Consider the following 20,900-nt stretch of genomic DNA (forward strand, 5'->3'; position numbering starts at 1 on the left):
GCTGGGGGAGGGGCGATGAGCCCCCAGGGACTTAACTGACAGCCTTCCCCTCCCACCCCACTTAGCATGCTTGTGTCTCCTACTAGTCTGGGGAGCCCCACTCCCCCCAGATTTCCCACCCTTCTGTAGTTTCCGGTGCGCCCCTCCACCCCCACGACAAAAGATAGAGGCTAAGCTCTTGGGCAGTTTTATTTAAAAAAAATAGCCACGCCGAGTGCTCAGGGTGACTCTGGGCGGCGCTGCACCGCGGGACTGAGCCAACCTTGGTCGCTCGCGCTCCAGCCCCGCGGTAGGCACGGGAAAGGGTCAAGCCTTTCGGGGGGGCCCCCCACACCGGGCGGATCACTTGCCCACCGAGTCGAGTATGATGCGGTTCTGCTCTGCGCGCTCGCGCTGACTCTGTGTCCGGGCCAGCTCCAGCAGGGTCCTCAGCAGGTGGAAGGTGAGGTCAATGGACAGCGGAGGGTCGCCCCGTCGCTGCCGCTCGCCTGCGGTCCCCGATCCTCCGGCGCGGCGCGGGAAGCGCTCGGCTAACAGCAAGAGGAGCGCGCGGGCGCCGCCGCCCTGATTCCGCGCCCCGGGACTCCATCGCAGACTCGGATCCTGGGCCCCGGTCGCCGCCGCCGCCGCCGCCGCCGCCGCCGCCGCAGTCGCCGGGCTCCACTGGCTGCTCCCGGGGCGCAGCTGTGCCAGGAGCAGCAGAGCCACTAGGAGCGCAGCGCGTCCCCTCTGCCTCATGGTGCCACCTGCCCTGGACACACAGGGGCAGCATAGGGTGAGGTGCGCTTGGAGCAGCCGCAGGTGACAGGAGCCCCTTCTCGCGCACGCCCAGTGCCCCCCGCTGGGACCCTCCAGCTGTTGCCTGGTGTCCACAGCCTGCCCACCAGCCCCAGCCGCTGCGCCAGTCCAGTTCCACCCCTCTCTCCCTCCTTCCCTCCCGGCGGGTCGCAGTGGGTGGGCTGAGTGCAGAGTCTTGGTGCTAAGGGAGTCTGGATCGTTGCTCCGAGCCACTCACAGGTTGTCCGAGTGTCTGCCCGGGGTAAGATGGAGGTCCAGTCTCTGTCCCCCGGGACGGGCTGAAGACGCCTTGGGGAGCACGGGGTCTGTCCCGGGACCGCCGCCAGCCTTATATAGCACCAGGACAGCTCCGACTGACGTCAGCGAAGAACATGAACTGATTGTAGAAGCAATGACAGCGGCAGCTTCGAGTCCAGCAGCTTCGAGCCCCCAGAGGGGCGCCCATCCTGACAATAGGTTGCGTGTCCCTGGAGCTAGTTTTGGAAGCACCCTGGCGTAGAGGAGGGAGAAGCCGGCTGAGGCATAAATTTAGACTGCTCTTTCCGGATATAGAGTTCTTCCCCCATACAGAATAGACAGAGTGTGTCTCCAGACCAGGCTAGTCCGGGGTTTTCTCTTCTCCAGGACCAAGAAGTGGGCAGGACCGTGGAGCTGTCCGTGGTCCTGAATTTATCCGCAGCCGAGGATCTGGCCAGAAGCTCTGGGGAGAGTCTTCCTGAGGCTGCTTAGACGCAGTCCCCAAGCCGGCTACCGGGTCCCCAAACTGAGATCAGGAATGCTCTGCCAGCATTCGACCAACACAGTGCCACCCAAAGGCCCGCTGCCCCAGTTGGTCTGTCAGGATTCTTGACCATCTTACAGAGGCAGAATCTAAAATCTACAGGTGTCAGATTGTGTATGACAGAAAAAGGGTTTGGCTGTCAGAAGTTAACGCACCAATCTATCCCTAGTTTGACAAAGTTAGCTTTTTTTCCTGGGAGCCACAGAAACAGTGCTATTATACCTTTTTACCTTCCAGTTAAGATCACTAGGTAGGAAGTGAGAAGATTTGGGCCCAAATTCCTGCTTTGCCATCAACTCATGGTGTGATCCGGTTCCTCCCTTCTGGAGACGTTGGTGTCTATCTTTGTAGATGAAGGCCAGGCTTGATCAGACTCCACTTCTTTCCAGCTATAGACATGTCTGTAGTCTTCCGAAGGGTTTTATCCATGACCTCTCCAGACTCCAGATAATAATGTATTTATTCCTGTGCCTGTAAAGACACTGAGAGGAGCCGGGCAGTGGTGGCGCACGCCTTTAATCCCAGCACTCGGGAGGCAGAGGCAGGCGGATTTCTGTGAGTTCGAGGCCAGCCTGGGCTACAGAGCGAGTTCCAGGAAAGGTGCAAAGCTACACAGAGAAACCCTGTCTCAAAAAACCCAAAAAGAAAAAAAAAAAAGACACTGAGAGGGTCTCAAAGGGCACTAGGACCCAGAAAAGTTAGAATGACAGACGTTCTAGGCTAAGGATGTAGCTCAGAGTACTTGACTAGCATGCAGAAGGCTGAGTTCAATCCTGAACACTGGACAGAAAGTTGTATCTATAGGAAGTGGGGATGAGCCAGGCAGTGGTGGCGAACATCTTTAACCCCAGCACTCGGGAGGCAGGGGCAGGTGGATCTCTGTGACTTAGAGGCCAGCTTGGTCTACAGAAGAAGTTCCAGGACAGTCAGAGCTACACAGAGAAATACTGTCTCAACAAACAAACAACAAAGTGGGGATGAGTACTCATTGTTGGGCTATGGGTGTAAAGTTGGCAAGGTCATCCAAGTATTTGTGGAATATATGCCATGTGGTAGGAATAAGCATAGTCATGCTGTATGATGATGACAACTTATACATTCGATGGCGGTGTCACATGATTACAACAGAGCTGAAACATTCCTACCACCTAGCAACGGTAGTGGTCACGTCGCTTTAGTTCATTATTCATGTATTTGTGATGATGCTGGTGGAGATAGTCTATGCTGGCAGGAACATGGAAGGATAGCTTGTGCCATTGTGTACAGTGGGTGCAACCTAATGATAAATGAAATGTTGCTGGTGTATGAATTTGCCAGATCTATCATTACTTTAGAACGTTCTACATCTGAAAAAAAAAAAAGTTCCCTGTAAAACGGTATACCGTGTTACAGTGGCAGCAGGAAGATACTTCTCATGTTTTCTGCATCTCACTGCATGTTAAGCATGCTTAAGCATGCCATGTTAAGCATCTGACTCTCGCTGTCTGTTTAAGTACATTCTATGATGTGTACACAAGGACAACATTGCTAAAGGACACAATTATCACAGTGTGTCCCCATCAGTAAGAGCCAGAGAGAGACCATTTTTTTTGTTTTATTAAGAAAGTTTTTTCATTCATTTTACACACCAGTCAAAGATCCCCCTCTTCCCTCCTCCCGCACCCCAGCCTCCACTCCCAACACATCCCCCACTCCCTCCCACAAGAAGGCAAGGGCCTCCCATGTGGAGGCACATTCAGTAGAGGCAAGTCCAAGCCCTTCCCCTTGCCTCGAGGCCGCAAGAGGTGTCCCATCATAGCCCACAAAGCCCGCTCACACACCAGGGATGGATTCTGATCCTACCACCAGGGGGCCTCCCTCAAAGACAGAGAAGAGGGAGTCTATGAGCGAGTGCATCGGGATCATGATGGGGAAACACGCAGGGATGACCAAACCAATCTAGAGGGAACTCATGAAAGTTGGATCAATGGCTGTGGAGCCTACGTGGGACTGGACTAGGCCCTCTGCATGGTGAGAGAGACAATGTTTTAAAGGTCTTAGTGATTTCAAAAGCAGTTACATTTTTAGAGTGAAATGTGCCATTTCAGAGTGGTGATTCTATCCTGATCAGCAACTCCATACCATGGAAACAGATAGACTTTTTTTTTTTGTAAGAAAGACTTTATTTTATGCTTAATTGTGAGTAAGTAATTGGTGTGTATGTGCGTGTGAGTGCAGATGCTTCAGCGGCCAGAAGAAGACATCAGATCTCCTGGGGCTTGGGTCACAGGTGGTTGTGAGCCACCTAATGTGGCTGCTGGGAACCAAACTTGGCTCCTCTGTAGAGCAGTCCGTGCGTCTGAACAGGTGAGCCACCTCTCCAGTCCTGATGTACTCTCTTTGAGGATACTGTCCAAGCATTCCAGGGTGAAGGTGCATCAGTGCAAGATGCAAGCCATGAAACCAGGCAGGCTTAGAGCTGATGTGCCTTCCAGGATAGGTAGGAGTTCCAGACAATAGCAACACACTGGACAACAGCCAACCTAGGGAATAGGACACTACCATGAAGAGGAGAATGGGCAGGATAGGAAGAGTAATGGAAAAGGACTTAGAAGTTGCAGGTTTGGGCCTCCTTCCTTTGAGCCCCATGGAGGAGGGACTGTATAGTTTGGGCCAGGGGACAACCAGTCCTGCTCTACCTCAGAGCTCTGCCTCTCAGATGAAGCCTCAAAGCTTAAATACCACCCACCCGGCTCACCCCTTTACTTATTAGTTCTGCATGTGTGTCTACGCATGCACATGGAATTCAGAGGACAACTTTGGGAGGTGGTTCTCTTTCCACCATGTGGGTTCCAAGGAATGAGCTCAGGTCATCAGGTCATCAGGTTGGCAGGAAGAGGTCTGACCCACTGAGTCATCCCACCGGTCCACCAGAACTCTCCTTCCACAAATGACTCGTCATCCGTGCTCTAGCTAGACCTTTCCAAATATATCTGTACACCTGATACCAGCCAAGATGTCACTTCCAAAAATAATGCACTACCTGTCATATAAAGTAGCCACATTCATTCATTCATATATATATATATATATATATATATATACATATATACATATATATATGAGATACACACATACACACACACACACACACACATATATATATATATATATATATATATATATATATATGATTTATTTATTCACTCTCAGGCTCTCATATAGTCCAGGCTAGTCTTGAACTCTTGTAGTCTTGAACCAAAGACAGTCTTGAATTCCTGATCCTCCTGCCTCTGGCTCTTTAGTGTTCTGGTAATACGTATGCACCCTCATGCCTGGCCTTTTTAAAAAAAATTTTATGTGCATTGGTGTTTTGTCTGCATATGTCTGTGTGAGAGTGTCAGAACTTGGAGTTACAGACAGTTGTGAGCTACCATGTGGGTGCTGGGAATTGAACCTGGGTCCTCTGGAAGAACAGTTGGTACTCTTATAACCACTGAGCCACCACTCCAGCCCCATGCCTGGCCTTTTACAGAAGACTCAAGCCTGGTTCTGAACACCCACACCTGACAGCTCACAATGGTCTGTAACTCCAGCTCCAGGGAATCCAGTGTTGTCTTCTGGTGTCTGTACAATCTGCACACACATGCATATAGCCACACACATTAAACAAAGTAGTTTTTTGTTTGTTTGTGGCAGGGTCTCACTGTGTAGCCCTGGTTAGCCTGGAAACTCACTATACAGATCAGGTTGGCCTTGAATTCATAGAAAGCCAACTGTCTTTACCTCTGAGTGCTGGAACTAAAGGCGTGTGCCACCCAGCAAAATTTTTTTTAATCTTTTTTTTTTTCAAAGATTTATTTATTTATTATGTATACAGTGTTCTGCTTGCATGTACATCTGCAGGCCAGAGAGGGAACCAGATCTCATTGTAGATGGTTGTGAGCCACCATGTGGGTGCTGGGAATTGAACTCAGGACCTCTGGAAGAACAGCCAGTGCTCTTAACCTCTGAGCCATCTCTCCAGCCCCAATTTTTTTTTAATCTTAAAAAAAATAAATAAATAAAAATCTTAAAATTTGTACTTATGCCGGGCGGTGGCACATGCCTTTAATCCCAGCTCTCGGGAGGCAGAGCCAGGTGGATCTCTGTGAGTTCGAGGCCAGCCTGGGCTACAGAGCGAGATCCAGGACAGGTACCAAAACTACACAGAGAAATCTTGTCTCAAAAACCAAAAAAACAAACAAAAAAAATTGTACTTATTTTTAATTTATGCTATTTTATCAATTTAAATATATATATATATATATATATATATATATTTTTTTTTTTTTTTTTTTTTTGGTTTTTCGAGACAGGGTTTCTCTGTGTAGCTTTGCGCCTCTCCTGGAACTCACTTGGTAGCCCAGGCTGGCCTCGAACTCACAGAGATCCGCCTGGCTCTGCCTCCCAGTGCTGGGATTAAAGGCGTGCGCCACCACCGCCCGGCTCTATATTTTGTTTTTAAAACGTTTTTTGAGGGGCTGGGCAGATGGCTCATTGATCAAGAGACTTACCACTCTTTCAGAGGACCTGGGTTTAGTTCTTGGCATGCACATGGTGGCTCACAATGGTCTGTAAATTCAGTTCCAGGGTATCTGACACCCTCTTCTGACCTCCCTGGGCACCAGGCATACATGGGATGCACATATGCAGGCAAGATATCCATATACAAATAAGTAAAAGTTTTTTGTTTTTTTTTTTGGTTTTTCGAGACAGGGTTTCTCTGTGTAGCTTTGCGCCTTTCCTGGAACTCACTTGGTAGCCCAGGCTGGCCTCGAACTCACAGAGATCCGCCTGGCTCTGCCTCCCGAGTGCTGAGATTAAAGGCATGCGCCACCACCGCCCGGCTCTATATTTTGTTTCAAAACGTTTTTTGAGGGGCTGGGCAGATGGCTCATTGATCAAGAGACTTACCACTCTTTCAGAGGACCTGGGTTTAGTTCTTGGCACGCACATGGTGGCTCACAATGGTCTGTAAATTCAGTTCCAGGGTATCTGACACCCTCTTCTGACCTCCCTGGGCACCAGGCATACATGGGATGCACATATGCAGGCAAGATATTCATATACAAATAAGTAAAAGTTTTTTTTTTTTTTTTTTTTTGGTTTTTCGAGACAGGGTTTCTCTGTGTAGCTTTGCGCCTTTCCTGGAACTCACTTGGTAGCCCAGGCTGGCCTCAAACTCACAGAGATCCGCCTGACTCTGCCTCCCGAGTGCTGGGATTAAAGGCGTGCGCCACCACCGCCCGGCTAGTAAAAGTTTTTTTGGGCAGGACCTAGTGTGTCTCAGGAGGGTCCTGACCTCCTACTCTTCCTACTTCTACCTCCTAAGTGCTGAGGTGCCAGCATGAGTTACTATAACTGGCCTAGGCAGGCCTACTTTAAAATAACCTTGCTCAAGCGTGGTGATATGTCTGTAATACCAGCATTCAGGTGACTGAGGTGGGACTGTAAATTCGAGTTTAGCCTGGCTATTAAGACTTTGCATCAAAAAAATTCGTTAACTTTGTAGGCATTACAAAAATAAATAGCAGGGTAGATGTACCTAATTGTACTATACTGTATCTTTGCTCAGATATTAAGTCTAATTCATTCATGCAATAAATAGACCCAGTTTGTACTAATTCTGAACTTACTCGGAGTGAATAAGAATAAATCTAGGCTCTTTTATCTACTTTTAAAAAAAACCTTGCTTTAGTTTTTTTGTTTGTTTGTTTTGGTTTTTCAAGACAGGGGTTTCTCAGTAGCTTTGCGCCTTTCCTGGAACTCACTCTGTAGCCCAGGCTGGCCTCGAACTCACAGAGATCCGCCTGCCTCTGCCTCCCGAGTGCTGGGATTAAAGGCGTGCGCCACTACTGGCTGGCTTTTGTTTGTTTTTTTAAGACAGGGTCTGTCTATGTATCGGCTGTCCTGGAACTCACTATGTAGACCAGGCTGGCCTCAAACTCACAGAGATCCACCTGCCTCTGCCTCCAGAGTGCTGAGATTAAAGGCGTGCACCCGGATGACCTTGCTTTAGTGCTACCAAGGACTGATGTTTAGGATTTAGCTCACAAGTCTGTATTCTTTCCAGTTAAGCTGTTTGTGTAACTGTCAATCACATTACCTCTGAACAGTTTCATATTTTCCTGTGTTCTGAAGACCCCTCATTCTTCCAGCCCCCTTTGAATGCCACTCTTAAATTTTTTAATTTTAGATTTACTTATTTTTATGTTAGGTTTATAGGTATTTTATCTGCATGTATGTGTGTGCAGTGCCCATGGAGGCCGGAATAGGATGTAGAATCCTCTGGAACTGGAGTTACATACAGTTGTGAGCCACCATGTGGGTGCTGGGGATTGAACCTGGGTCTTCTGAAAGAGCAGCAAGTTCACCAGGCAGTGGTGGCGCACACCTTTAATCCCAGCACTTGGGAGGCAGAGGCAGGTGGATCTCTGTGAGTTCGAGGGCAGCCTGGGCTACAGATCGAGATCCAGGACAGGCACCAAAATTACACAGAGAAATCCTGTCTTGAAAAACCAACCAACAAACAAAAGCAGCAAGTTCTCTTAATTACTGAACCATCCCTCCAGAACTTCTTCTTCTTATTATTATCATCATAATCATCATCATATTTTGGTTCTTTGAGACAGGGTTTCACTATGTAACCTTGGCTGTCCTGGAACTTGCTCTGTAGACCACGCTGGCCTTAAAGGTGGGATTAAAGGTGTGCACCACCACCACCTGGCTTTTTTTTAATTGCATTTCAGCAACAAGCTTTATTACTAGGACAAAATAATCTCCAAGGCGAACTAACCAGATAAGGCTCCTACTTAGCCTTCGACTCTACCTTTCTGTCTAACTTAGGCCTCCGTGTCCCACAGCCAGGCACCGTCCCTGCATACGAGCCACCAAACATGGAACTCGGGTGGAATGGAAAAAGGTTTGTGGGAGCCAAAGCCTTCCAGGGGAGCTGACAGGTCAGCCAGGGGCACTCTAAGATGGTCTCTGTAAAGGATCAAAGGTTTTAAATGAAATGCTGGAGACCCTGAGGAGGCCCGACCAGGACACAGTGAACTGGCTGAAGTCCTGAAGTAGGCCAAGGTTAAGATGACTACCATTGTGTCTCCAACTGAGAAATGGAGATCTCCCTTCAAGGGTGGGGTAGGGAATCTGTCATACCTGTAATGCAGGGGGACCAGGTAGAAGTTGGCTAACTGCACAGCAGGCCAGAGCTATAAGGAGAAAATGGGAAGGTCAGTGGGTGCCCGCTCCCTGACACCAACTCCCCGTCCAGCCTGGCCCCCCTCCACACAAGAAAAGGCTGAAGGTGGGTGTTTCCCCGGTCAAGGTACCCATGTGGAGAAGGAGAGAGTGATCTTAATAGAGGAATTCCTATGCTACGAGGGCCCCAACCTCAGGGCACTTCTGGACTAAAGGAGGCCGAACAGCTAGTGAGGGGTCAACTCTTACGTAGTAATTGGTGATGAGAGCATCAGGATAGTCCTGCAAAGAAGGAGGGAACAGTTAACACTCACATATCGAAGTAGCTGCCACAGCCCTGCATGAAAATCACACACACAGACGCTGTTCCGAGAAGACAGTCCTGCCCCAACGCCCCTCGGCTCCTTTCTGCCCGAGCCCAAGCCTCCCCTTAACATCACTTATGCCTGCCTCCTCCCTTGGGGCAACTAGCCTGCTAGCCAGAGAGCCACTTACCCGCTTTAGTTTGGCCCAATTGTCCTGGGCTGACATTCCGTTGAGTACCCCTACCAGGGGGAGGAAACAGCCTAGAAAACACGGGGCAAAGGCCCCCTAGGGAAGAGGAATCAAGTGAAAGCTGAGTGCCCACAGCCCCAACCAGGCTCTCCTCCCCTACTCCCTTTTCCTTAGCTCACCTGATCTAACAACATCTTCTTCAGTGCGTCCACCTTGGTGGTGCCGGGGATAAGGCGGTCCAAAACCCTATACCAGCCTCCGACTACAGGGCCCTAGGAGCAAAAAACAGGGCGGCAGGGCACAGTGACGGACCCTTGGCTTCTCTGTCACCAAGCTCCTCCCCAAGACAGCAGAAACCAAATCCTGAGGAAGGTAGACTCTAAGAGGAAAAGAGGGCACAGGCTGGCCTCGGTGTGAGCGGCCGATGGGCACTACAGGGTGGCAGAGAATGATTTCCACTGCCCAAGGTCCTGCAGTTCCACTGTAAGAGAACTTACCACAAAGCCACAGCCCATGGACACCATGGTCAGGGTCCGGCCTGTCTGGTGTTCCTGGAGACCCCGCCTCTCCACCAGTTGCTGTGAGATAATGTCACCTAGGCCCATCAGTGACCCTGTGCAGGGTACACAGGTGTTATCAGGACATCTCCCAAAAGGTAAGTCTGTTGACCAAATGAGGCTCGGCACTCTGAGACCTGGGACTTTGTTCTGGCAAATGACCAAGCCTTTCTTGCTGCCTTGAAGCCCTCTGCTTAAGGATAGGGTGACATCTCTCAAGTGCCCTTTCAAAAACTGGCAGGGCATGTCTGGCATCCCAGCACTTGGGAGGCGGAGGTAGGATTGTTATGAGTTTGAGGCCAGCCTGGGCTACACAGGGAGTCCCAGTCCAGTCAGGGGTACACAGTGAGACCACATCTTAAAACAAACCATGAAGGAAGAGGAGGCAGAAAAACACAGGAGGTGAGCAGGCCAGGATCTGTGAACATACAGTAAGTTGTAAGGGAACCAGGGCTGAAACCCAGATAGAAGAAAGGAAATCTAAAGTCTATGGCTAAGAACTGCAGAGACCAGGATTGAAAGGGCCTCCCAGAGCATTCCATCTATTCTATTCTATCTATCTATCTATCTATCTATCTATCTATCTATCTATCTATCTATCTATCTATCTATCTATCTATAGATATAGATATCTTATTCTAGAGGTGTGGGAATGAAGGTCCATGACTTCATAGAGCTGGTAATAGAGAACCAGGTAGCTTGACTCCTAGACACTATTCTTTTGAGGACCCCCAAAGACTAACAGACTCTGTGCAGGAGAATAAAAAAATAGTCTCTACTTCCTGCAAGCTCAAAGCTAGACCTGGCCAATGTCTTTTGCTTTGGTCTTAGGGGTCTTTATTGATAGATAACAGTATGGATAACTCTTTCTAAAATGTGCTCAAACAGTGCCAGGGAAGATGTTGACTTGTTTTGATAATAAGAGCCTCCTTCCCAAGGAAGAGTCCTGGCCACCGATTATACACACAGGAAGACAAGCCCAGACTCTCCTTTCACACCCTTGAGTTGGCTATTGGACTTAGAGCCATTTCCCCTCAGACCTCTGCCCCTGTTTCCCCTCCCCTAACTGCATAGACACCCACTCCTAGAAGCCAAGACAGAATTGGAATCATCACTATTTAAAGCTTCCAGCTTGTCATGATGGCGTGATGGTTTCTAACAAACAGTCACAGGGCCGCTTGGGAGTGACCGGATGATCTCCAGCTCTCCCATCCATCTCACTGAGTAATGAGAGTCCCCTCTAGCCCCGGAGCCACCACTGTCCCCATGACCTCAATTAGCACTGGGCAAACACATCCTTCAACCCCATTCCTTGGTCTGGAGCTGGCTCTGACGTCCATGCTGACTGCACATACAGCTCTGTTCCCCCCCACACACACACACAGCCTCTCCTACAGCACTTCCTCAGACCAACCTAGTCAGAGTCAGCTGGGGAAAGCTAGGAGCTAGAGCCAGTGATAGGCAACCCTAGGTGACCCGGGCAGCTGGCCATCAGGCAGTTCTTCATTTTAGCATCCCATCAAGTCCGTGCTGCCTTTCCCGCCCCCACCAAACTCCCCCAAACAGTCAGGCCTGGTCTCCCCAAGGGCAAGGTCAGAATTCCTGGAGGTTGGGAGTGGGTGGCCAGAGTAGACTCCTAGACATGTTTGTTGTCGTCCTCACACATAACCAAGCCCCTGATAGGTGCTCAGAAAACAGTCAAACAAAAACCCACAGCCCCAAACAACCAGATTGCTTGGGGGAAAGGCACAAAGAACTCTAAGCTCAACCTGAAGAATTGTGTCAGGCACCGAGTGTTAGGGTGTCAGGGAACCCAGAGTGTGCTCCCCGTCAGTTACACTTCCCTCAGCCCCACTGCCTCCCAGTGTGTGGCCATCAGCTGTGTGCTCGGGGCTCTCTTCAGGACTCTCTCCTGGACTATGCATAAAGGGGAAAAAATGACCCTATGAAGGCTGAAGGCACTTGGGAAATGAAGGGACAACAGTCCACTTTGATAAGATAGTGACAGTTCACAAAGGACTCAATTAGTCCTCACAAAAGGTCTGGGAAGTAGGCAGCCACAGGTCCATCTAACTAAGGAGTCTTTGAAAGATGGAGTGACCTAGTAAGGAGTAGAGTTTGGATCAACTCAGGCCAGGGGCACAAGGCCAGAGCATAGGCAGAAGCAGGCTCAGAGGCCACAGGCTACCCTATCCAAGTAATGTCTAAAAGATCCACATAGGGAAGAAGTGTCCTGAGCAGGCACAGTGGCACATGCTTGTAATCTCAGCTCTTGGGAGGCAGAGGCACAAGGATTGTTTCAAGCTCAAAGAGAGCATGGTCTACATGGTGAGTTCTAGGCCCGACAGGGCTATGTGTTGAGACCTTGTCTAAAGCAAAACCAAATAAAAAATAGGGAAAAAAAAAAAAAAAAAAAAGATCAGGGGCTGGAGAGACGGCACAGTAGTTAGTTATTAGCATTTGTTGCTCTTGTAGAGGACCTGGGTTTGGTTCCCAGCACCCACGTGGCAGCTCACGACCATTTCTAAGTCCAGTTTCAGGTGATCTATTGGCCTCTTCTGGTCTCTAGGGACATTAGGCACAGTTGTGATGCACACACATACATGTAGGTGCATACACACTTAAGAACACTAAAAAGCTTACTACGTACTCATGCACTGCTGTATTACCCCCAGACTATCCCCTCTGTTCCTTATTATCCATAGGGAAGGCAGGCAGCAATATTCTCAGAAAATTGATATGTGCGTATTTCCTCTCTTCATGATTTATCAATAGTTATACAAACTAAAGGCAGAACTGTAATGAAAACCAATTTACCGATGCCATGGGCCTGGAAGCCTTCAGCCATTGAAAAAGGACTACCTGTGGTGTCCTGGTGTCCACAAGAGTAAGTGGAAGTCCCCTCTCATAGGTTGTTTGTTTGGAGGGGTGAGTCCCTGGCATATTGATGATGAGTAGCCCATATGTGTTTGTACTTAGACCATCTGATTCCTGGGTGGCAGGGGAATGGGGAAGGACTCCCCCTTTAGTTAAAGTGTGTCCATTATATGATGCATGCGGGCTGCAGCTCCTGATTGCTTAGGGAACTTGGATAAACTTCCTTTGGGGAGGTGAAAGTGACCTGTACAGACTCTCAGACAGTCGTAGTATGGTGCCTGTTTTTTCTTCCACAGTAAGAGTAGGGAGCAAAGCTGGCGTGTGTGAGCACTGTTTGAGTATCCCCTAACCCGAACCTTTGAGTCTGGGTCCCAGACTGCACCCATCAAGTCTGAGGCAGAACCAGGTGACATGCCATCTTCAGAGCAATGACCTGAGGAGGGACTCTGTAGGCCCACCCAGGTCTGTTCATTTCTGACATAACAGTATCCTGAAGCTTGTCTTCTGTTCATAGGAGATTATGGCCACTGGACCTGCAACAACTCCAGGATGGCCGAAGACTTTGGCCCACACCAAGAGCAAGACCTGCATTCCTGGCCCAAGTGAGCCTTCCTCAGGAAGGACTCAAACATCCAAACCCTTTCCTGTTGTCTCCAGCCCAACACCCAAACACCCAAACCACTCCGATATCTGGTTAACCAGGATGGCGTAGTGATCTGGTTCCTCTCTCCTTGGACTTGAGAGTCGGGAGTGGGAAGTCTCAAAACACATCATGTCCAGAGCCCTGGTGGGCCAGGGTGAGAGGTTGCTGGGCAGTAGTGCCCCAAAGCCAAGCTGGGCACAGAGCCTAGTGAGTAGATACTGGTTCTGAGTATGACATCATGCCTCTGGGCAGATGCCAGTTCTCATTCGTCACTCCCCACTGGGGGAGGGAGGGGCCGGGGGATGTTTGGCTCTGGACATTGATCTACTTGAGACCATCCCTGCCCATCAATGGAAAAGCCCCAACCTGCCCACCCCCTTCCAAGGCGTGAGTAGAGTCAAATCTCCTGCTTTCCCCTTTATTCCTACACTTGCTTTTGGAAAGTCTTATGTGCAAGAAAATAAAAGTGTTGATGGAAGATGAGATGCAGATGGGCAGGAAGTGGCTTCCTGAAATGAGAGGAAGCATCCCTTTAAATATAGGAGGTGGGGTCTGCGGGGAAAGCTATTCCTGGCACTGAGCCAGAAGTGCTGCTGACTAAGGGGCCTCCTAGCTGCTGCAGGAGCTTGACCTGAGCCAGAGCCTGGGGCAGCTGAAGCTCCATTGAGAAGGGAAACATATTCCCTGGTACGGGTCTAAGTGCTCAGCTCACTCCTGTCCACAAGCATCCTGTTGAAGAAAATGAGACAAAATGCCCAGTCCTGCGGCTTCTCATGGTTAAACTCAGCTGGGTGGACACTCAGTGTCCCGAGGCCCCAGTGACTCAAGGACAGGTAGCGGTGCCCAGATTCTAATGCCAGGTCTAGAACTGTGCGTGTGACACCTAAGCACACGTCATACCCTGCTTATGCCTCCGTTTCCCTTTCTGCAGCACCAAGGTCCCTGAGACTCACATTCTGGCTTAATTCAGGTCCCAAGGAAATCTGCCTACAGTCTAGCGGCTCGGGTGGCCTGCAATGGATGGAACTGGGCCCTGGGCTCTGGGCCCACTGGAGACTGGAAGAGCCCTCCAGAAAGGAAGGGATAAGCTGACTCAGACTCTGCAGAACACACAGTCAACCTTTCCCCCAGGCTGCCCTGGTCGTGACTCTGGCTTGGCCCAAAAGTGGTGTATTGGCCACTTCCGCTGAACCACTGCAGATCTTGATTCCCCTGCCTCCTGCTCTAGCCATGACTGCAGTTGAACCAGATGGCTTCCTTCAGGCCCGTCATACCCAGGGTCTCACCATTAATGCCTTTGGGGACCACACATGTGCGAAAAGGTAGTAGAGGAGTTGAGTGTTCCCTGGGGTAAAATGCTGGCCAGTGTGAGAAGGAAGCCAGTGGATTAAGGCCTCTTCTCCAGAAATAACTATTCATCCGATAAGGCATTTCAATTTGCTTTTTAGTCGGTTCCAAGGTATGGAGCCCAAGAAGCCCTGAAGGGCGGCTGATTTAATAACGCACCCTTCATACCGCTCTACCTCTTGCCCTCGGGAGGGATTACCTTCTAACCTGCACATAAGCTTCAGGCTCTGCTGCTCGGAAGAGCAAGGCCAAGATAATCATCCATAAGCTGGGCATGGTGCACGTCTATGATCTAGGCACTTGAAAGGCTGAAGTAGGAGGACTGATGAGTTCAAGGCTAGCCTTAGCAACACAGGAAGTCTAAAGCAAGACTGAGCTGCGCAGTGAGATTCTGATTGAAAATAACCAGCCTTGGGTTGGAGAGATGGCCCAGAGGTTAAGAGCACTGGCTGCTCTTCCAGAGATCATAAGTTCAATTCCCAGCAACCACATGGTGGCTCACAACCATCTATAATGAGATCTGGTGCCCTCTTCTGACATGCAGGCATACATGTATGTATAATGAATGAATGAATAAATAAATAATCAGCCCTGGCATAGTGGCATACGCCTTTAACCCCAATACTTGGGAGGCAGTCTGGTCTACACAGTGAGTTCCAGGACAACCAGGGCTACACAGTGAGACCCTGCGTCAAAATAAACAAACAAACAAACAAGTAAATAAATGGGAAATAATTAAAAGATACTTTTCCATGTTTAGATTTGGGGAAAATGGAACAAACCCATTCTATAAAAAGAGGAGTCTGCTATACACGAATTGTCAATAATCATAGGAAGGGCCAAGTCCTTGAACCTTCAAGTTTATTGTACATTAAAAAAGTTACAAGCCGGGCAGCAGTGGCACACACCTTTAATCCCAGCACTCGGGAGGCAGAGGCAGGAGGATCTCTGTGAGTTCGAGGCCAGCCTGGTCTACAGAGTGAGTTCCAGGACAGGCACCAAAACTACACAGAGAAACCCTGTCTCAAAACCAACAAACCAACAAAGTTCCAGTCAGTTCCAGGAGAGAACTGATTTCATGCACGTAACCCATGTGCTCTAACACACATACTATAAATAATATAAAAAAACAATAAAAGGCACAAGAGGATAGGCATGTCGTCCAGAGAGAGCGTCCTTGCTAGCATGTGTGAGGCTGTAGCTTCCATCTTTAGTACTGTGAGTAAATAAATAAATGACACTTTCTTAGCTGCTTCTCGGAGATAATTCCCCTAACTGACCTTTCAAGTTCTAATTGAGGAAACTGAGGCCCAGAGGTTTATTGATGTGGACTAATTAGGCAGCTACTAAGTGCTATGCTCTGAGATTCAGATCTTGGCCTTCCAGTTCCAAGTCTGAAATCTCTGTTGTGTTTCCCGGTGTGAGCTATCCCACGGGACCTCTGGAGCCACTGTACTCAGAAAACAGTCCAAAATGGTAAGGCGAGCTAAGCCCACCCCACCCTTTATCTGTAGGTCTGTCCAAAGAGCCTGAGCAGCAAGGAAGGAAGTCTGAGAGAAATGTTAGGAGGCTACAGGTTGCTTCAGGACCAAACAAGGATGCAGCGGTGTCAGGAGAAACAGACATATGAGACCATGTAAAGAGCATGCCACAGACACACCAGGCAGCCCAGTTAACCCCAGTTCTGCACCTGCACCCCTGAAGCTTTAGTTCCTGCCTTTGTCGGCTACAGATCACCTAGGTAGGGAAATATGACTGTCCTGCCCTCTCCGCTCTTGATGGCCGAAAGGGGGGACCTTTCTATCTGGCAGCCAGGGGCCCCGAGGGAATCTGAGGCTGGGCAAAGGGCCCAGCGTGTCAGTTCCCATCACAGCCACACGGTCCAGTATGAGTCACCACACACTCATCCAGGTGAGTCATGCGGGCCGGACACTCTGAGGACAAGAGGTGGATGGGCACAGGATGCTATCGAGGGGCTAGGGAGGAGCACAGGGGTCCACCTCCCGGCCAGTCACGTAGTGAGCGTAGTTTCTAATGCTCACGTAGGGCCCTTCTGCTAACAGGACCGCCGCTCTCCGCGGGCCTTTAGCCTCGCTCTTTCCTCACAGAAGCCCACAGCCCTCCTTAGAATACAGGGTCTTTCTCTAAACACAGGCAAGGCATGTTTGTGACCCGATCTCTGATGGTCAGAGGATTGATGATGCTTCCCTGTCCTGTCCCCTTGTCCTGGCAAAGTGAAGGTGGGAACCGCTGCTGCTTCATCACTGGGTGTGGAGTAAGAAGGCCATAATAAAAAAAATACTAAGGAAAAATAAACTGGAGTAAGTTACTTCAGCACTTAGGTGTGTGATCGACTAACATGGACTCAAGTAATCTAACCAACAGAACTTTGGAGGCCCCTATGACACAGTGTATGTGTATGAATGTGCTGGGCACACTATGAAATGCAGGAGGACAACATTTAGCTTCTCAAGGTGGGCAGTCTCCTGGGGGCAATGCTTTTAAGAATGGACTATTTATGCCAGGCAGCGGTAGCACACCCCTTTAATCCCAATATTTGGGAGGGAGAGGCAAGTGGATCTCTAAGTTGAAGGCCAGCCTGATCTACAGAGTTCCAGGACAGCCAGGGTTATTCAGAGAAACCCTGTATTGAAAAAACAAACCAAACCAAACAAACAAACAAGACTACTTAGGTTTGTGAGGACTTTAAGTATTACTGGACAGAACCATGTGTCTCTTTTCACTTTCAAATTATTTGAAATTATGTGTGTGTGGAGTGGGTGCAAGCGAGTGTAGGCGCCCCAAGTGGCTGGAGGTGACAGATCTCCCTGGAGCTGGAGTTACAGGTGGCCCTAAGCCACCTGATATGGGAGTTGGGTCCTCCTCAAGAGCAGGAGGTGCTGTTAACTTCTGCGCCATCTCTCTAGCGCCCTAGTGTGTATATTTTAGGAATAGCTTTGGGACCTCGCCCTCCAAAACAGAATAATTCGAGGTGAGAGGAAGTCAACCCCTCCAGGAGGAAGTGGGTGCCGCAATGTGGGCCTCTTCCTCCTCAAATCCCAGAGAGACTCACCAGCTGTCAGAACCTGGACCTTCCACGGATGTGCAGCCAGGGCCCTCTGGTATGCCCGCCAGAGTGCCATGCCTCCTGTCAAACAAGAGGACACGTCACTCCCACTGCCCCTCCTCACGGTGAAGAACACGCCCGCCGTTTCCTATGCTAACTCTCTCCACTTTCAAAACCTGCAAGTGACAGAGGCCTCGGGAAGGCTGCTTACTGGGCGGTGTCCTGCCTCCCGATCTCTGTAGACAACTGGAGAAGGGGCAGTCGGGTAACCTTAGAATTCCCGGAGGCTGCCTCTGCCACCCCAAACCCGGTCCTGAAGCAAGGCTGCCTGGGGCCTCCAGACCCGATCCAGACACTCACGAGGTCAGGTTTACTCTAGCTTCCATCTAGTCTAGGTCCTCCCCTCACCCCAAGGAAACACGATAGGTCTCCGAATCCAGACTCAGCTGGAACTAAACTGCATTCTGAGTGCAACTCCACACCGGAAATACACCACGATCTGGGGCTGGAAGGTCACATGACCTGCAGGAGCTCATGGCCCTCAGCGCTTCACACTACTGACGACCAAAAATCCTCCACTCACCTGAATGCTAGCAATGCGTAGAACCTTCTCCCACGTGACAGGAGTTGGCCGAGAGACTTCCGTACCGAGCCCCGCCCCTTCCGTCCGCATGCTGCTGTCGTTTGGACACTTGTAGTCCAGGAGAATGTGACTGGGACCCTTGATACCCGGTGGAAGGTGGCTCAGTCGGCCACCTAGCGGGCAGCCCCCTTTTCATGGACTGCACCAAAGACCGTGTGGGACCTGGTCCGTGCTTCCCTATACCTCGTCTGGTCCCCGGCTCCCAGGCTGCCAGCCAGGTCTGCACTGCCCCAGTCTCCCCGAGCTGCTAGCCAGGTCTGGACTCCCTTCTGTTTGGAAACTTCTATGTTGGATTCAGACTTGGTCTATTTTTGTGCTCCATACCAAAACGTTTTGTCCGAAATACCTTTTTTAACATGCAGGCAGCTTCCACAAGAACCACCGGCATAGCAGAATTTGAGAGCCCAATGTAACAGGCTGCATGGCCTTTGTCATGAGTTTGTAAAATGACGGGCTTCCAGTGTGCCTCTCAGGACTCCCAAATTCTAGAGATGTGCAAGAGGGGGCTCAATGGAGTTTTTTGTTTTAAATGTGTTTCTAGAGTTATTTTAAGCAAAGAGGCATACAACTGTTTGAAAACCAGTTTAGGGAATCTAAGTCTCTTTCCAACTGTAACACCTTAAGAATGTATCTATTCTCAAGTCTTGAGAAAGCTCAACCTTTCTGTTCTCCATGTGGCTACTCCCAGGTCATTTACTCAATTCCTGTATGATTCCTGGAGGGTGGATCCTATTAACTACTAGAGAATAAGGACTGAGTGGAATTCAGACTCTTGTGTACAGAACATGCTAAAGGAATTTACAGCAGTAGATGTAATAAGAGACCAAATGTGCAAGATTGGAAGTGTTTTTAAGCAAGAATGTATGGATTCAAATCTCTGTGCCAGTTTTGGTAGTTATGTGACCTTATTCAGATTGCTTAATCTTTCAGAATCTAATGATTACATAAAATAGTCTATACCCCATAGACTATGTATGTATGTCTGTAATGTATGCAAAGCACCCAAAACAGAGCAAATTTATCCATCCAGCCTTCTCCTCTGAAGCACATGGAGTCCCGTCCTTGTCCACCCCCACACTGATTGGAGAAATGCAAAAAGTTCCCTGGTGAAAATTGACCTGTTTTTGTTTTTTTGTTTGGAGGGGAGAGGGTATGGGGGGTGGGACCTGAACCAAGGGACTTGTACATGCTAAGCACACGCTGTTCCACTGAGCTCTAATCCCAGTCCTGAGATGGGACCGTGAAGGATGAACAGGGTTTAAGGGATGCTGGGAAAAGACAACTGGAGAAGACATCAAACTAAGTAAGACACAGGGAAGAAAGAGCAGGAATAAGGGGTATAAAGTGGATAACTGGGAAGGAAGGAAGGAAAATGAAAAAAGCTTCACGGGAAAGAAAAGAACAGGGCAGGAAACATGGTCCACATTTCCTTCCGAGTTCAAGATGAGGGCTGACTAACACCGGAGCAGGGCTCCGGCACCAGCCTACACCTCAGCCTTTAGTGCCCACGCCCCCACCTTCTCTGCCACTCAAGTAGGAAACACGGATGTGCTGTGTCAAGGGGTTGCTCTGCAGGACGAGCCAGGCTTCTCTGCAATGGAAGGCACTTCTTTATTAGTTCAAAAAGCACGCCTGACAGCCTGAGCTGGATCACAACAGAGTGGTACAACACTCGGCTCCTTCAAACCAACGCGGGCTGTGGTCCTTCTGCTGCTTAAGGACCTGAGTGTCCTACAGGCCTGCTTCCTCTTCTGTACAGGAAGGGGACTGAACTACTTGATGCTCTTCTGAGAGATTTTCTGGCATTTGACAAATCTTCTATACTACTCAGGCAGAAAGCTGTTCCCAGACATGACAGACCAGTCTTGAGTGCTCTAAAGTCTAGATTTTGTTTCAGGCAATACTAATGTAGACTGCATCCCTTCCAAGAGGAAGCAGTGACCTGTTTGTTTCCTATTTCCTAAGATGGTCTAACTACTTCCTCCCAAACCTCAGCCTGTACTGCGTGTCCCATGGCTGTGATCTGGCGATCTCACATCACTGGGGCTGCCGGTGCTTTGGAGGCAGGATCAGTCACGTGAGGTGCAGCTATCCACAAGAGGACTCTATCCAGATGACAATACATTATTGGGTTCTAAATACTTTCTATACAGAGTTTAAACATGTTTAATACGTCAACAATGTGACCATATCATGAAGATCAAAAATCATGACTTGTAAAAGAATGATTGAAATAACTAAAGATATTTAATCTAGAGAAAAAAATGACTTGGGAAACACATGATAGCTACTGTTAAGTACTGAAAAGGGCACTCACAGGGAAGAATGACTAGATCTCCTAACACCCATTAGTAAATTAATAGAGGTATACTCTTGACTTGATATAAAGGAAGATTTTTTTTTTTCTTACTTTTTGGTTTTATGAGATAGCCCAGACTGAATGCAAAATTGTGAACCTCCTGCCTCGG

At 49.2% G+C, this 20,900-nt stretch overlaps 2 protein-coding genes across 7 annotated transcripts; both read right to left on the reverse strand.

Moving 5' to 3' along the window:
* Positions 1-171: 171 nt before the first annotated feature.
* On the reverse strand, positions 172-1,979 carry Ucn (urocortin). 2 transcript variants are annotated; one of them, XM_052745665.1, is made up of 2 exons: positions 1,016-1,979; positions 172-746 (listed from the first exon to the last, which is right to left on the reverse strand). In XM_052745665.1, the coding sequence occupies exon 2, from the start codon at positions 736-738 to the stop codon at positions 343-345; it is 396 nt and encodes a 131-aa protein (XP_052601625.1). In that variant the 5' UTR covers positions 739-746; positions 1,016-1,979; the 3' UTR covers positions 172-342. The 2 variants fall into 2 exon arrangements, with proteins under 2 accessions (XP_052601625.1, XP_052601624.1); XM_052745664.1 differs by having other exon boundaries at positions 172-751; positions 1,016-1,948.
* A 1,309-nt stretch (positions 1,980-3,288) lies between these two features.
* On the reverse strand, positions 3,289-20,526 carry Mpv17 (mitochondrial inner membrane protein MPV17). 5 transcript variants are annotated; one of them, XM_052746135.1, is made up of 8 exons: positions 18,373-20,526; positions 17,796-17,870; positions 9,796-9,911; positions 9,478-9,570; positions 9,299-9,394; positions 9,053-9,085; positions 8,762-8,814; positions 3,293-4,101 (listed from the first exon to the last, which is right to left on the reverse strand). In XM_052746135.1, exons 2-8 carry the CDS (start codon positions 17,863-17,865, stop codon positions 4,032-4,034), a joined length of 531 nt encoding a protein of 176 aa, XP_052602095.1. In that variant the 5' UTR covers positions 17,866-17,870; positions 18,373-20,526; the 3' UTR covers positions 3,293-4,031. The 5 variants fall into 5 exon arrangements, with proteins under 5 accessions (XP_052602093.1, XP_052602095.1, XP_052602096.1 ...); XM_052746136.1 differs by lacking the exon at positions 18,373-20,526 and adding an exon at positions 18,198-18,363; XM_052746134.1 differs by lacking the exon at positions 18,373-20,526 and adding an exon at positions 18,150-18,363.
* Positions 20,527-20,900: the final 374 nt, after the last annotated feature.

The sequence above is a fragment of the Peromyscus californicus genome, unplaced genomic scaffold, assembly GCF_007827085.1.
Source record: "Peromyscus californicus insignis strain IS unplaced genomic scaffold, ASM782708v3 Scaffold_1__1_contigs__length_55948999, whole genome shotgun sequence".
Classification (NCBI taxonomy): Eukaryota; Metazoa; Chordata; class Mammalia; order Rodentia; family Cricetidae; genus Peromyscus; species Peromyscus californicus.